Consider the following 15,947-nt stretch of genomic DNA (forward strand, 5'->3'; position numbering starts at 1 on the left):
CCCCCCCCCCAAAAAAAAAAAAAATACTCTTTTATTTTTGTGTAAGTATATAAAAACTCATACAAGTACAAAATAATAAATAACTTAACATTGTCACTCCAACAATGACATTTAACAAGATTCTACCATGGCAAATTGGCCATGATCCTTTAAGATGGTGATTATGCTAGCTTGTTGTCCTGCTCTACCCTTTATCTTAGTTCACTGTTCTTTTTGCTTCCCTATATACAAATGACTAGCTCCCAATTTGATTCATCAATCATGTTTGTTGCATTAATAGTTGATAACAAATTAGCAATCTAGTTAATACCAATAACCTAACTTGACTATCTATAATTTTATATACTTCTATTCAAGGCTTATTAGTCAATTACAACATTTTTCTTAACAGTAAGATATGGGGTGGTTCCCATCGAGAGGGGTAATGAGGATCAAACCCCCATCACTTTGTTTTGTTTTGGGGGGGGGGGGGGGGTGGAGGGACTATCCATCTCTCCACTCCTAGATCCTCAAACTAACTACAACACATCACATATTTGTGTGTCGCCTATTGTGTAGTTATGTTCCAAAAAATAGTCCAAGCTTAACTTATAGTCATAATAGATATGAGATTAGTGTACCGTGTCATATCTATCCTTAATCTCTTGCCTAAATCCCGTCATGTCGTGTTTTTTTCATGTCACATCTTAAAATTACATTAAATCAAACCATCCTTATGAAAAGGCATATAAAAACATCTATCTTATGAACCACCACCATGCTCTTGATATATTCTCTCCATCTGAAATTCTGACATCTCCCTTTCCACCCAAATATTCCATCTTCTTTCTCTCTCCTCCAATTTCTTGATTCGATTATGAAATTCTGGAAAATCTTAAGCTCTTTGATCCTTCAAACCCTACCCGATTGGCGCGACAAATTTCTATCATACAAAGATCTCAAGAAACAATTGAAGCTTATTTACCCCATTAATGGCGATCACGACGCTTCTAAACCCAGTAAGCGTCCTAAACTTAGCGTCGAAGAGGGAGAAAGCGACGCCATTCCTAAGGAGGTTAACAACTTCATCCACCTTCTAGAAGCTGAAATTGATAAGTTTAATTCCTTCGTTGTTGAGCAAGAAGAGGAGTATGTTATTCGTTGGAAGGTATTCTTCGATTTTCGTGTCCTTTGTTTATTTATTTATTGGTTATTTGGAATTATTGACACTACTTGTCCCAACTATGATCGATTTACTTTAAAAGGTCTCGACTTTCGATTAACTCGTTACGGGGTCCCAGCTTAAGGGGTTGGGGTCCGGACTATTGGTATCAATTTTTCCTTTTTGCAGAGTATTTTATATTTATTGTTCGATTTGGGATGAAATTAGGTTATGATTATGCATGATTTTGATTCAATTAGGTGAAATTTGCTTGATTTTTGAGGTGTAAGATGATGAAGAAGCAGTAGCAGCTGCATGTAGATGTAGTAGTGCTGATGAAATTGTTTATTGTGTTATTATAAAGTATTATTTTTATTATTAAAATTATATGAATAGATTATTGTGGGAACTAAAATATTCATCTTTGATTTTATCTTCTTGCCTAAAAAGGAATAGTCTTGATTGTTTAATTAATTTGTAGTATCAATAATTGATTACCTTAATCGAGATATTTGAGCGCTACTTTGGTCAGCTGTGTCGGGTTGCTGTCTTGAAGAGTTGAAATGGTTTAGACACTTGACAAATAATCTTGGAAAATAATATTTGAGAGTAATTATGTATTGTAGTAAGTTAGTAACCATTAGTTTACTGGAAAGCTAGAGAGTCGGAGTGATTGCGACTGATGACACCGTGATCGGTCGCTGCATTGTGAGGACCCACATATGCTTAAGCATCTAAGGGATGTTAGTGAGTGTGGTGATGTTGGCAACTTGTTGAGATGCTTAATACAAGTGGGATGAAATTTATATTATTAAGGCTTGGCAATGAGGTTCAGTTGACATTCTTGAGCATAAATGACATCTGGAAAAAGAGTGGAGAGTGTTCTTTATTCCCGGATAAAGTAGTCTTTTTCAAAAACTTAAATAAAAAATATAAGTCTTTGGTCTTTGTGGAAAGGGTGACCGTCCTCGTAACTTGTAAGGTTATGTGGTTTGAGGAGCTCATGAAGCTAAGTTGCTAACTAGTAATGTATGATCTTTTTATATGAGTGACTTGATCTTCTTGGTGTTTATCTTTCCATTTACTAAATTTAGATGAATTAATCGTTTGTGTTTGCTATAGACGTTGAAGAGAACTTTAGCTAAGTATAATAAACCCATGTTGTGTTGTTTGCTAGACTAAGATATTTTGGGAGAAAGTTGAAGAGAACTTTAGCTAAGTATATAATAAACCCATGATAGTGTTTGCAATAGCGATGAAATATTGCAGTGCTTGATAGCTAGCTGTATTGTTTATGTTTCTCTTTGGTAATTTGCGATAAGAGCCATAATTTTTTTTTTAAATTTTTCCCTTGTTGGGCTGTTCCACATGAATGGTACCAACTTAGGCTTCTTTTTATAGCTGCTGATGTATCGTGTAAATGCTTTTTACTTCTTTGCACCTTCCAGGATGTCGCAAAGGCAGTCTTTTGGAACATGGGATTCAATTTTTAACCTTGTTCACCAATATAAGACGGAAACTCATTTTTCAAAAATGACTTATCTATCCATATCTAAGTGTGTCCTGAGTTACCCTTGATTCAAGACCCCCTACCCCCAATAAAAAAAAAGTCCTCTGGAACCTGCTAGGATCCGTCTCCCTTCATTGAAAAACCTCATGTCTTCATGCTTCATTTTTCCCTTAATTTATGGAATTGTTAATGATTTGATATGGTACCTGGCCTGCTTGTGACTTTTGTTTTATTGTTCCTTAGAATACTTATAGTGCAATTGAATAATGAATGGCATCTGTTGACCTCATGAAAGGCATCTGTTGACCTGGGACCTGAAGATTTATTGGCTTATTGCTTCAATTTATTATTAGTCATGTCCTCATCCAAAGGTTTCCCCATTTCCACCATGGAGAATTTTGTCAAATATTGAACATATTGAGAAATACCCTTAGATTATTGATTCTCACAGAAATGACTTGTTACAATGGTGACATGATTTTACCAAAAAGATGGATCTTGGTTTTACCTCCTTAGTCACCAGTTAAGTTTCTGTGCCTCAGAGATATTTCATTTAGTTTATCCTAGATACTGTCACCCAACTTATGTAGAAAACCATTGTCTCTCATAAGGAATTTTTGAGAAACTGATAAGATATGACGTGGTTGATGCACAAGATGATGATCTCTTTTGACCAATTATCATGCAAAATTGGATGAAGTTTACTCAAATCTATTACTCAAGATGATGATCTCTTTTGACAAGCCATACTCTATGTTTGTTACCTGTATTCTTTTACCTATGCTCAATTGCTCATAATAACAAAAAAAAAAAGAAGATTTTTGCAAGTGTGTTGGTATTGAAGGTGATGACTGCAAGTTTAATGAGCGGTGTTATTATTGTCTCTTACATGTTATTATGGCTTGTTTTACCCTGTTAAGACTAGAACCCCTCTTCTCTCCTTCTTCTTCTTCTTCTTCTTCTTTTTTTTTTTCTCCAAATTCTATGCAGTGCTTACTTTGTTCACGTGACTTCCATTCTTTTTTTTTTTTTTTCCTTTTTTCAATTCTAGTTAGAGTTAGGTGAAGATTACCTTTTTAGGTGTTGCTCCCTACCTCCTTAGATTTGAAACAACTTGGGGAAGAAGAAGAATCTTGCTATTACTAATCACAGGGTTCAAACTTAACTGCAGAGGCACCCTGTCACTTGGATACGGCAACATTATTTTTTCAATTCTGGCTTGGAAATCATGTCATTGGTTATAAATTGGGATTTTGTTGATTTTGTAATACGCTGTCAAAATTAGATTTTCTAACTTTTTGTTAATATTTGTTTATATACATGTTATTTTAAAGAGGTCCTGAATTAAGGCTTTGAATGTTAACTAATAGCTCTAGGTGCCATAATAGACTACTTGTCAATTTCTCATTTTTATTATTAGCTGTACTTTAAAAATTTTCTTGAGCTACTCTAAGCTTTGTTGATCCCGATGCTTATTTTTTTATCAGCATTGTTGTGTTTCAACTTTCAACTGTAAATCCATCTTCTTTGTAAAAGTTGAGAAATATGGCCCTTTGCCTTGATTATGACTGACTGCTTGAAATTAGAAGATTTATCTGTATGGTTTTGATCCTTTGGGGTATGCTTGGATTGGGGGTAATAAAAGTCAAACTTAGCAAAATGAATGTGAAAATAGGGAAGAAGGAGAAAGTGATGGTCTGATTGTAAAAAAAATTATGTAGTAATAGTATGGTGTGAGGTGAAGAAAGAGGAATCAATACCCTCATTTTGGGGGTAATAATTACACTAGAAGGAGGGTGGGTAATTATTACACTCATTATGAGAGTAATAATTCCTCCATCTCTCTTTTTTCCTCATGGCACAACTACCTTATTTCATTTGTAAACACCATGTCTTCTACCACAACACCTCTAATTACTTTTGTTTTTTCAAGTTTGACTTTTATTACCCCCTTAATGTATTACCCCCAATCCAAGCATGCCCTTAGTGTTTAAATTGTCCATTCTTCATCCATTTAACCTCTACTCTCTATTTCTAATGCAGGAGCTGCAAGACAGGTTAGCAGAGGCCAGACATTCGAACGAGGAGTTGATGAGAGTTGGTAGGGAAGTTGTAGATTTTCATGGAGAAATGGTTCTGTTGGAAAATTACAGTGCACTTAACTATACAGGTGTTTAATTAATCATTTTTTCCTGCCTTCTATCCTTTGGTGGCTTAATACTTTGGTACACTACTATACAGTGCACTTAACTCTCTGGCATTTGATATAAAATTTCTTTGCTCGTGAATGTTGTATTCCATGTTTGCTTTTCTTTGATACAGTTTGAAAGTGTCTTTTGCTTAGCTTACTTGATGCATGGATAATACTGATAAATGATAAATTTTAAGACCCATAACACTTCATGTGCTAGTCTGTACCCAGAAGTTGAGTTATAATTATAATATGAGAAAGAGACAATAATAATTAAAAATGTGGAAATGTTGTTCCATGGATACAGTGTGAAGATCATTTGCTCTTTGATTGATGACTTGGGTTTTAGCCTTTTAGGCGGTTAGGCCAATAGCACATGGTAAGCCTAGTATTGGTTCCTTTCTAGTTTATGCAGAGTAAATACTTTCAAAAAAGTACTTTTGTTGCAAAACAATTTGTCATGTTTCATTTGCTGTCTTTGAACAGTTGTCCAAGTAAATTCTTAAAAGTTACCCCTTCCCCTAATCTCTTTCATGCTTACTTTTGAGAGGCTGGATTTGGGATGGATGGAGCTAGTAAACGAAGTGCAACAAAGACATGTTTGTGTTGATTAGTCTCTAAGAAAACTTTGAAAATTTATCTTGTCTTTGTTGTCTTGCAGTTGAAACACTTCTGATGTGCTTGTCACTGATGTCCTTGCAGGACTGGTGAAGATACTTAAAAAATATGACAAGCGCAGTGGTAATCTAATACGCTTGCCGTTCATCCAAAAGGTTTTGCAAGAGCCATTCTACACAAACGACACCATATCCAAGCTTGTTAAAGAATGCGAAGCCACTCTCGATCGCCTTTTTTCCCAAAATGAAGCATATGAAGCATCCCTAGTAGCCAATACAGGTGAAGCTTCTGAGTCAAATTCTGGTAGCACGAAGAAAGAAAGGCTGCCTACCGCTGATAAAGAGATATCAGAAATTGAGCATATGGAGAATATGTACATGAAACTTACTCTCTCAGCCTTACGAGTTTTAAAAGAAATCCGAGGTGGAAGCTCCACGGTGAATGCATTTTCATTGCCTCCGTTGGATAGTAGCACTTTGGAGGAAGAAACTTGGAAGAAAATCCCTTTTGTAGAGCAAGCTGCCAAGTAGAATGAGACAGAAAAATCCCTTTTAGGCTGACATGCTGTTCGATTTATGAGGCCTTTTACCTATTTCTCTGTGTTTTTTGTAGTTCTGATTTGGTTCAAAACTGTCATTGCTGTAAGTATGATCACTGTATAAGAACCTTTCTTCGCTGGATAGAATGAAGGATGATCTTTCAGCTTGTATGGATCATTTCACTGTTGGTTTTGTCAGGACTAATTTGTAACAACTAATGTTAAATTGTTGGTGATGTACAAAAAGATCTAAAGTTAGATGGTACTGTAATTGTGCAGTCTGTTTACCATTATTTTACCCGTTTTCTACTTTATTACAGATTTACAGTGTATTTTTAACTAATGTCTTCTTCTCTGCTTAAGAATGGATAAATCAGCTGATATATTTTATCAATTACGGCGCCTGTAGCTCAGTGGATAGAGCGTAGGGATGGCAATATTAAGTGGATATCCACTAACCCGCTCCACCCGCAATAAATAAATGGACGAAAATCCGAATTAAATGGATGAGAAACGGGTGATGGATGAAGCGGATGATGGATCGGATCGGATATGGATGATACTTTTTTCACCCGCTAACAATCCACCCACCCGTTTAACATATATTAATTTTTTAATCAAAGAATTTTAATAATAAAATATGAAATGTGCAAGAAAATTATATGTATTTTTTGTTGCAAATTAATTTTTCAAACAATATATTGTTATTGTTTCCTTTTTAATTAATAAAATTAATAAAACTATTGTACAAATAACCAAATATTAAAGTTTATGTGAGTTTTTTTTCAACTTTAATACTCATCCATTAGTCATCCGCTCCACCCGTTTCATCCGCGGATGATGGACGGATGGATATGGATGATGGGTGAAGCGGATGATGGATGGATGTGGATGGAGCGATTAGAGTAATGGATGGATGCGGGTGAAGCTCCACCCGATCCGAATCCGATCCATTGCCATCTCTAATAGAGCGTCTGTTTCCTAAGCAGAAGGTCGTAGGTTCGACCCCTACCTGGCGCGGTAAATTTTTTATCCTCCTGCCTATTACCCTGCTATTATATCCTTTACCTCACTTTCTTCTTGTGCGTACTAATTCATGCTAATGTATCTGATATAACTCAGTGTCACAATTTCTGTGCTTTGCTACCTGTATTGATCTTGTTCTCTCTCTCACTTTCCATTGCACTCCGATTATCTTTGAATGATTCATCCATCTCAGCTACTCTCCAACTAATTTCATTCTAAGAATATAAAAAAAAATTCATTCAAAACGTCTGTCCTCTTATTGCCAAAGCACCAAGCTTTCTCCAACATCAATTTCTAACCCTTCACCTCATCCGTTCTCCGTATATAAATAGGCATCAGGCATCAGTGAAACAAACGAACAACCCTTTTTGAATCTAACAATGTCTCTTATAGCCGAAGCACCAGGTTTCCTCCAAGTGTTTTCCGATGGGACTGTGAAGCGTTTTGCTCCAGACATCGCCTTTGCCTCACCAGAATCTTCCGAAAGTTACAAGTCAAAAGATGTAGTCATTGATCCATCCAAACCTATAACAGGAAGAATTTTCCTTCCTAACACACAAACAGTAAACTCTTCGACTCGTAAGCTTCCTGTGGTGGTTTATTTCCATGGGGGTGGATTTTGTATTGGCTCAACAACATGGCTAAACTACCATATTTTTCTAGGAGACCTAGCTTCTTTAGCAGGAGCAATTGTCTTGTCTATTGACTACCGCCTTGCACCTGAGAATCGTTTGCCTATAGCCTACTCCGATGGTTGTAGCTCACTTGAGTGGCTAGTTAAGAGCTGCTACACCGAGCCATGGCTTGAACGAGCTGACCTTTCACGCGTGTTTCTCTCAGGGGATAGCGCGGGTGGTAATATTGCACATAATATCACCATCAAAGCTCATACAAGTGAAGATCATGAGCATGACTTAAGTGGCATTCATATAAAAGGGATCTTACTAATACACCCTTATTTTGGTAGTGAGGAAAGAACTCCTCAAGAAAAGGCAGCTGAGAGTGGCATAGAAGTACAAATGAATGATATGTTTTGGAATTTAAGCATACCTAAGGGATCAAATCGCGATTATTTCGGGTGTAACTATGAGAAGGGTGGACTTAAACATGATGAATGGAGTTTATTTCCTAAGGTGGTGGTTTATGTGGCGGAACTCGATTTTCTTAAAGAAAGAGGGTTGATGTATGTTGAATACCTTAAAAGTAAAGGGGTTAGGGATGTGAAGTTGATTGAAGCCAAAGATGAAGGTCATATACATCATATCTATCATCCTAAATCCGAATCCACATTTTTGCTTCAACGCCAAATGGATGAGTTTATTAACAACTTATAGTGTTAACATTTTCTACAATTACACTATGAGGTTCACGTTTCAGAAAACACGGAATAGTTATTGTAAAATAACATGCTACACGATTTTTTTATCTTTTATACGGCTATAACATGTAATGGAGAAAAAGAAAGGAAATAAAAGATGAGTTCTTTGTTTGCAAGAGCTATTATTTTGTATGGTACTCCGTTATAATATTACTCGTAATAGATATTGGCAAAGACGCAAGGTTAAACATCAAGCTAGTTGCCATTTCTGTTGATAAATAAATAAGGCCACTTATGGGGAGAGGGCATTTTGAATCAAGGATGCAACTCTTACATGTAAAGATGTTAAAAGGATGCCTCTATTGACTAATGAGTAATGATTTTGATAACACTCTAGAACTAATATGTACGATAATAAAAAATTCAATTCCTTAGCAGGAAGACATAAAGGGTATAGTCAATTAGTCACCCTAAAAGTGTAGTGTACGTTGGTAAAAAAAAAAATGTGAATATTTAAATGTTAAGACCATATGAAAAGATGTTGAGTTTTCATTGTTTTGAACACCGTTAAAAATAAATGATGTAACTCTTTAGTAATAGAAGAATGTACTTTATATTGAAATTTGCTCTAACACTTATTTAGCTTAAATCTGCTCTGTTCGGTTTTGCTCCTGTGCCCTGCCTGAAACTCAAAAGAATAGGGTCGACGTATGTCAATAATGACTATGACATACTCCATACAAGTATAATTCTTAAAATGGTACTCCGTAATTTGTACAAGTAAAGTTTGTATATTTTGACAAAATTACATGTTGATGTGATTAATGATTAGTACTGTAACTTTATCTTCTTAATAAAGTGACTCTAAAGACATCATATACTATCATTTACTTGCCTAAAAAAATCATATTGATTTATATATTTAGGGCCTGTTCACATAAACTGAATTGAACTGAACTGATTGGAGCTGAACTGAACTGAACTGAATTGAGCTGAAATGAATATTTTATGAGAGAGGGAAATTAAGAGCTGAACTGAACTGAATTGAACTGAACTGATTGAAGCTGAACTGAAATTAAGTAAATATGAACAGGTCATTAGGGTTTGTTCTGATTGACTGAACTGAACTTATTGAAGCTGAACTGAATATTTTATGAGAGAAAGAAATTAAGATAAGAAATGAACTAAACTTATTGGAATTGAACTGAACTGAAAATAGACTAAAGAGAACAGGCCTTTACTGTATTATTTTCCTTAATTTTAATTTTAAAAAAATCAGATAATTTTGAAACTTTAAAAGAAAAAAAAAAAAAAAGATAATGTGATCATCCAAAATTGGAGGTAAGAGCCAATAAGAGTTCAAATCAAGTAAAATAAATCTCAGCCGTTGATTTTTTTTCCTCTGTCCACCTTTAATCCCTACGATTATCTTACCGCCTCAAATGGCAGTTCCCAAAATTACTCACAACCAACAAGGATAAAATCGTCCCAAAAAAAAAAAAATCCCATTTCATTCTCCCATATAAACCCTATTATCCCCTCCTCCAATTTCTCTCTCCTCGATCTCCCTTTTTCGTCTAACCTTTTCCTTTGCAGACGTTCGAATAAACCCTAACCCTAGTTCTTAATTTCTACTACCGAAGGTATTATTCTTCGATTTTTCTTAATTAATCTTGTAATTTCTGTTTCTGTTGGGTTGGATCTTGTTTAATTATTGTTTGATTTGATTTTGAAAACCCTAATTTGATTTGAATTTGAATTTGTTTGTGTTTAGATTACTATGGGAGAAACCAAAGAAAACGATGCTTATGAAGAGGAGCTTCTTGATTACGACGAGGAAGAAGAGAAGGTTCCAGATCCCGCTGTCACCAAAGCTAACGGCGAAGCCGCTAAAAAGTACGATTTTTTTTTTGAACTCCTGCTTTATCGATGTAATTTTCTATTATTATTATTGTAGTTTTTGATTTATTTGTTCAATCGAAATTTGTAATTTGTTAAATTAGGGTTTATAATGCATAGAAATTTGAATTTTGTCGCAGATCTTATGAAATTAATTGAATTTGTTGATTATTTCTTTTAATTTTGGGGTTGTATATCTTGCGTAATGTAAATTAAGTCCTTTTGATAGTGATGTATGATAAATTGATACTGTTGAAGTTATGACAATTTTATCATGATAGAGAAAACTTATTAGGTTGATAAACTGATAACGTATTTCAATTTGGTTTAATAGTTTACTTTGGTTGAATTCTAAATTTTGTATTTATATCTATATATATGTGGATTTATATTTAATATGCTCTGTAAATTTGTATGTCAAATTTGAAAAATGGAGTTTAATTTGAAAATGGAGTTGTTTTGCTGATTGAATGGTTTTTGTGCTATCCTAGGGGTTACATTGGAATCTACAGTTCAGGATTCAGAGACTTCTTGCTGAAGCCAGAGCTGCTGCGCGCAATTGTTGACTCTGGTTTTGAGCATCCATCCGAAGGCAAGTGCTATGTCTTTGCTCTGATAATATGCTGCTGTTTTTGTTTCAGCTCTGGTCAGAATCGGCCAATTATTGTTTTATCTTATGAATGTTGGTAGCATAGTTAATAACCTTGCCTTCAATATGCTGAGTATCTCCGGTGGAATTTTGTTTATTGTATGATTGTATCCCTCTATGTTGGATGGTTGTTAATCAATGGTTGTGAAGTATTATTTTTTGGCCAAGTTATATAGACTCAACTATATGATTGTTACATTCTGATTTTACTTTTCTTTAGCTCATGATAGGGATAGTTCTAAATTTCTGCTATGCTTTTTCAGGTAATTAACTTATTCACTCAACTTGGAGATGTTAAATGGTCTGGTAAACATTTCAATTACAAGGACCAGGAGGTCATATTTTACTCACTGCGGGTTCCCTCGCACCAATTTTTTGGTATTTCCTCAGTTCAACACGAATGTATTCCTCAAGCTATTTTGGGTATGGATGTCATCTGCCAAGCCAAATCTGGTATGGGGAAGACCGCTGTCTTTGTTCTCTCAACCCTACAACAGATTGATCCTGTGGCTGGACAAGTTGCTGCACTTGTTCTTTGTCACACTAGAGAATTGGCATATCAGGTATATATTTTCCTGAGCCTTTTTCAATAATTATTAAATTTAACTTGGTAATATATATTTGAAAGCTAGTAATTAAAGTTAGCTGACACATACTCTTTAATCTTCTTGCTTTAGATATGTCATGAGTTCGAGAGGTTCAGCACATATTTACCTGGTATTAAGGTTGCTGTTTTCTACGGAGGTGTCAACATAAAAATTCACAAGGATCTGCTCAAGAATGAATGCCCTCACATTGTGGTGGGTACTCCTGGAAGGATCCTTGCATTGGCTAGAGACAAGGATCTGTCACTAAAGAATGTCAGACACTTTATTCTTGATGAGTGTGACAAGATGCTCGAGTCACTTGGTATGCTTCTTATACATGTTCATTCTTGCAAATCCTGCTTTTCCAGGTTTCATTTATGTTGTGATGTCTTATTTTTTTTTACTAAGTGTTTGGACTTTCTTTTTTTTTTTTTTTTTTTTTTTTTTTTTTTTGCAGACATGAGGAGAGATGTGCAAGAGATCTTTAAAATGACACCCCATGACAAGCAAGTGATGATGTTTTCTGCAACTCTTAGCAAGGCAATCCGACCTGTTTGCAAGAAATTTATGCAAGATGTAATGTCTCGTGGCCAGTTCTTATTGAATTTGAAGTCTTCAATTTTCCAAGCTTTCTGCAGAAGATATCTACCTAGGTTTATAGATGTTATGGTCTAAAATGCTCCCTCTCTCTTTGATGCACTTCTCGTCTTTTAAGTAAACAAGATACTTGGACCTTTGGGGTAGGCTAGGGTGAGCGTAGTGTAGGCTTTATTGGGAAGTTCTCTGTGACTTGGTTCGACTATTTTCCATCAGTTCAGTTTCTTTTTGTCCGTTCTTATGTTGTTCTAAGGGCTTGGGTGTCTTTAAGTTTTGACTGTTACTTGGTGGTCATGTGAGTGTATATTTTAGAGAGTAGTTGTGGTTTGGGCTTAAGGGTATTCTGTACTGCTGTTATCCTTGGAGAAGAATCCTAGTTTATAGATGATGTGATCCAAGATGGGCTAGTAATTGGCTGTAAAGCAATGTTGTGCTAGCTCTGTGATATCAAGTATCTTCAAGGAGACATCTGTGGATCTGAGAGGGATCTTCGACCATCTTCATTTGATATGGATTCCTTTCGATTGGAGATGCCCCTAATATGCTTTACTGTGACATTTCTTCCTTTCAGCCGATGGAAATATATGTGGATGATGAAGCAAAATTGACCCTTCATGGTCTTGTACAGGTGTGTAAATCAACTCATGATTTTTTTGTGCATTGACTATGGATGTTTTCATCTTAACTCATTTGTTATATTTGCATTGTAGCACTACATCAAATTGTCCGAGTTGGAGAAGAATCGCAAGCTGAACGACCTGTTGGATGCTCTGGATTTCAATCAAGTTGTCATTTTTGTCAAGAGTGTCAGTAGGGCTGCTGAGTTGAACAAACTTCTTGTGGAGTGCAACTTCCCTTCAATCTGCATCCATTCTGGCATGTCCCAGGAAGAAAGGTTTTTGCTTCTTTCTTTGTTTTTAACGTTGAAAAGCTTATTTTGTAGTCCTCTTGCTGCTGTGATTTTTAACCCTCAATGTTATCAATTGGAACTTTATATTTTGCTTGGGATTGTGCATAATTCCATTGAAGTATGACAGTATGTTTTGCTGCTGGACTTCTTTGTGGTGTTAGATAGCTTTAGAACAATGCTATCTTTGTTCTATTAATGCAGACATTTATAGAAGTCATCTGGTTAGTTGAAATACAGATCATCTCTCTGCACAATTAATTGAAGTAGGGATTTTTGCTGGTCTTTGTTGTTTGCATCATGTTAGTGTTTGTTAGGAATTTTTGTTTACCTTTTAGTAGGGCTATTCCAAGAAAGCAAGTAAGCTGCAAATATAATGTTATATAAATCTTATGTGTTGCAACTTGCAAGTGAGTTTTAGTTCACTCTCTTCTAATATGGTTCATGTCCTTTACAATTTTTAGTTTCATACATTTATAATTCTGTAACATACAATATTCTATATTTTTGTAGAGTTTTGTAGTCAAGATTATCGATAAATTTTTCTTGCGTTTAATGTCTTATTCTCAATTGGATTGTTTGTAGATTGGCTCGTTACAAGGGATTTAAGGATGGCAAACAAAGAATTCTTGTTGCTACAGATTTAGTCGGCAGAGGAATTGACATTGAAAGAGTGAACATTGTTATTAATTATGATATGCCAGATTCAGCAGACACATATCTGCATCGGGTAGGAAAATTTCTCTCATCTTTATTCAAACACCATCTATTTATTCTCTTTCGCCTGCTGATTACATTTGTTTTGTTTATATCAACTATCTGCAGGTTGGCCGTGCTGGGAGGTTTGGAACTAAGGGACTTGCAATTACGTTTGTAGCATCTGCTTCTGACTCCGATGTATTGAATCAGGTATGGTATTCAGCTGTTTTCTTTTATTTGATTTACTGTTTGCATTTTTTTGTTGGCTTCTTGGATAGTTGAATGTACGAATATGTTATCTCTCTATAATTTTTTTCATGCTACTTGGAAGTAATTATTCTACCGATGAGTTGATTGGTACAAAGTATTGTTTTAGTTTATGTAATGTGATCAAAGATTGCATTTGTTTATTTTTTTAAGTATTTACTTGTACTATTTTACTGAGGTCGTACTGTATAAATTTTATTGATTATCTTTGCTAAAGTTTTCTCAAACCTTTGTTTTTACTTCCACTCTTTTAGAACTCTTTTAAAATTTACTCTTGGAACTCTAAAAAAGTCTCTTTAATTTTATTCTTTGTCCTTGTATAAAACTCTTAAAATTTTATTTGTGTGTGTTTTTATACACTTTTTTGAAAAAAAAAATCCTTATTCTCAGCTGTTTAACTTGTAACATTTTCTTCTCAGACGGTTCCTTACGACTATTTATGGTAGTCAACCCCATATAATTTTGGAACTATGGCTTTGTTGTTGTAATGTGATAAAATGAAGTATTTATTGCTTTTGAATGTTTTGTTGTGGTAAACCTTGTTTAAAGGTTCAAATCCATTTATTTTTTTCCCTTTTAACCTTACAGGTACAAGAGAGGTTTGAAGTCGATATTAAAGAACTTCCAGAGCAGATCGACACTTCGACATACAGTATGTTCTATTGTTTGCTTATCATCATTGCATAAAAAGTTTGTTTATGGTTTGCATCTCTGGCGTACAATTTGTGTGTTCTCTCTCGTTATATGATTGTAAATTATGTACTTGTAGGTTGATTCTGATGAATTTGTCTTTTGATGTGCGTGTATTTTTAGGATTGTGTTTGTATATAATCTGGTTCATGTACTTAATATTTCCGAGTCTTGAAGTACTACAGTGTATGTATGTTTTTCCCTTTTGACTTTGATTTGCGTTTGCAATGCTGCTTTCTATTCTGGTAATGCTTATGTTTTATTTCTTCACTCCTTCCATCTTTGCTTGAATGTTCTGTTTTTTTTGGCATTTATTTGTTACCCCTTTGGTTATTCTCCCCAACACTTGATTAATCATGTGTTTTCACAATATTTCTATCGACATCTAAGTACTGTAAATTCCATTCTTGTTGCTGTATAAAACGAGCTGTGTGCAAATATGAGCTTTTTATATTTATTTTTAGTAAATTGTGTATGCTGATTTTTTTTCTTCCTATGATGCAGTGCCATCATAATTGAACGCGCTACATTGTTTGATCACATTGTGGAACACTAGGCATGTTTGGAGAAGGCTGATGATAGAATAGAAATCTGACCGTGGCTTTGAAGTTTGCTCTGTGAGCTGTTTAGTTCAGCAGTGTTTGTAATTCTGGCAGTCAGATTTCATTGTACTAGTTATGTTTTTGTCGTAGTGACGCTAAATACTTCCAATTGTAGTTTTCCTATGCTCAACTTATCAAGGATTATTACTTTTTATTGCGATACATAGGATTTTACTAGCAGGTTTGTCTACTGACTTCTGTGGATATGAGCAGGGATTTTTGTGGCCCTTTTTACCCTTTTATAGGGGGCCTGATTATTTAGTACTCAGTAGTTTCTATTTTAGATTCAGTTATATAGCATGATAATAATGATTTTTTGGCCCATTTGAGATGTGTATGATGCTAAAATGGGGATATATGAAATTTGCTGTCTATTGCTTCATTCATTGCTAGTGTGTATCCTTTATTGGCAAGTAAACATTTGCATTTGCAGTATTGAGTTACTCCCTCCGATTTTTTTTCTTGCTCAATGCCAATGTAAATTTTTTGTCAATAGTATCTCTAATTATCAATTAGGTATAAATTATAATAATTGAAAATAAATAGTTTATTCATTACGACTGCTCCAATAAGTTCCATGTTTAGTTGGAAGTTTTCCATGAATATGCTATTTCCTCATTTATTTTTTTTATTGTTAACCAAATAACCCTTTTTTTTTTTTTCTTCTGATTTCCACTTTTCTTTTTTAATTTTTGCAATCAAACAAAT

The 15,947-nt window shown here is 34.7% G+C and overlaps 2 protein-coding genes and 1 pseudogene across 2 annotated transcripts; all 3 read left to right on the forward strand.

Moving 5' to 3' along the window:
• The first annotated feature begins 745 nt into the window (after nucleotides 1-745).
• On the forward strand, nucleotides 746-6,181 carry LOC145595128 (SPX domain-containing protein 1-like). Its single transcript, XM_081651495.1, has 3 exons — nucleotides 746-1,147; nucleotides 4,695-4,821; nucleotides 5,545-6,181. Exons 1-3 carry the CDS (start codon nucleotides 857-859, stop codon nucleotides 5,988-5,990), a joined length of 864 nt encoding a protein of 287 aa, XP_081507621.1. The 5' UTR covers nucleotides 746-856; the 3' UTR covers nucleotides 5,991-6,181.
• Nucleotides 6,182-7,404: 1,223 nt separating this feature from the next.
• LOC145593547 (putative carboxylesterase 17 pseudogene) lies at nucleotides 7,405-8,358 on the forward strand (annotated as a pseudogene).
• A 1,505-nt stretch (nucleotides 8,359-9,863) lies between these two features.
• LOC145594882 (DEAD-box ATP-dependent RNA helicase 15) lies at nucleotides 9,864-15,496 on the forward strand. The gene is made up of 12 exons (XM_081651227.1): nucleotides 9,864-9,985; nucleotides 10,117-10,238; nucleotides 10,733-10,833; nucleotides 11,281-11,453; nucleotides 11,568-11,799; nucleotides 11,935-12,053; nucleotides 12,646-12,702; nucleotides 12,785-12,969; nucleotides 13,567-13,711; nucleotides 13,807-13,890; nucleotides 14,536-14,599; nucleotides 15,142-15,496. The coding sequence occupies exons 2-12, from the start codon at nucleotides 10,123-10,125 to the stop codon at nucleotides 15,150-15,152; spliced, it is 1,287 nt and encodes a 428-aa protein (XP_081507353.1). The 5' UTR covers nucleotides 9,864-9,985; nucleotides 10,117-10,122; the 3' UTR covers nucleotides 15,153-15,496.
• The last annotated feature ends 451 nt before the right edge of the window (nucleotides 15,497-15,947 follow it).

The sequence above is a fragment of the Chenopodium album genome, chromosome 19 (assembly GCF_948465745.1).
Source record: "Chenopodium album chromosome 19, dcCheAlbu1.1, whole genome shotgun sequence".
Taxonomy (NCBI): Eukaryota; Viridiplantae; Streptophyta; class Magnoliopsida; order Caryophyllales; family Amaranthaceae; genus Chenopodium; species Chenopodium album.

Bases quoted from the DNA above. Each gene is read 5' to 3' on its own strand.
- LOC145595128 (XM_081651495.1), top strand. From the start codon at position 857: ATGAAATTCTGGAAAATCTTAAGCTCTTTGATCCTTCAAACCCTACCC. The intron at 1,148-4,694 runs GTATTCTTCGAT...TTTCTAATGCAG, and splicing joins AGTATGTTATTCGTTGGAAG to GAGCTGCAAGACAGGTTAGC. The intron at 4,822-5,544 runs GTGTTTAATTAA...ATGTCCTTGCAG, and splicing joins CAGTGCACTTAACTATACAG to GACTGGTGAAGATACTTAAA.
- LOC145594882 (XM_081651227.1), top strand. From the start codon at position 10,123: ATGGGAGAAACCAAAGAAAACGATGCTTATGAAGAGGAGCTTCTTGAT. The intron at 12,054-12,645 runs GTAATGTCTCGT...TCTTCCTTTCAG, and splicing joins GCAAGAAATTTATGCAAGAT to CCGATGGAAATATATGTGGA. The intron at 12,970-13,566 runs GTTTTTGCTTCT...GATTGTTTGTAG, and splicing joins GGCATGTCCCAGGAAGAAAG to ATTGGCTCGTTACAAGGGAT.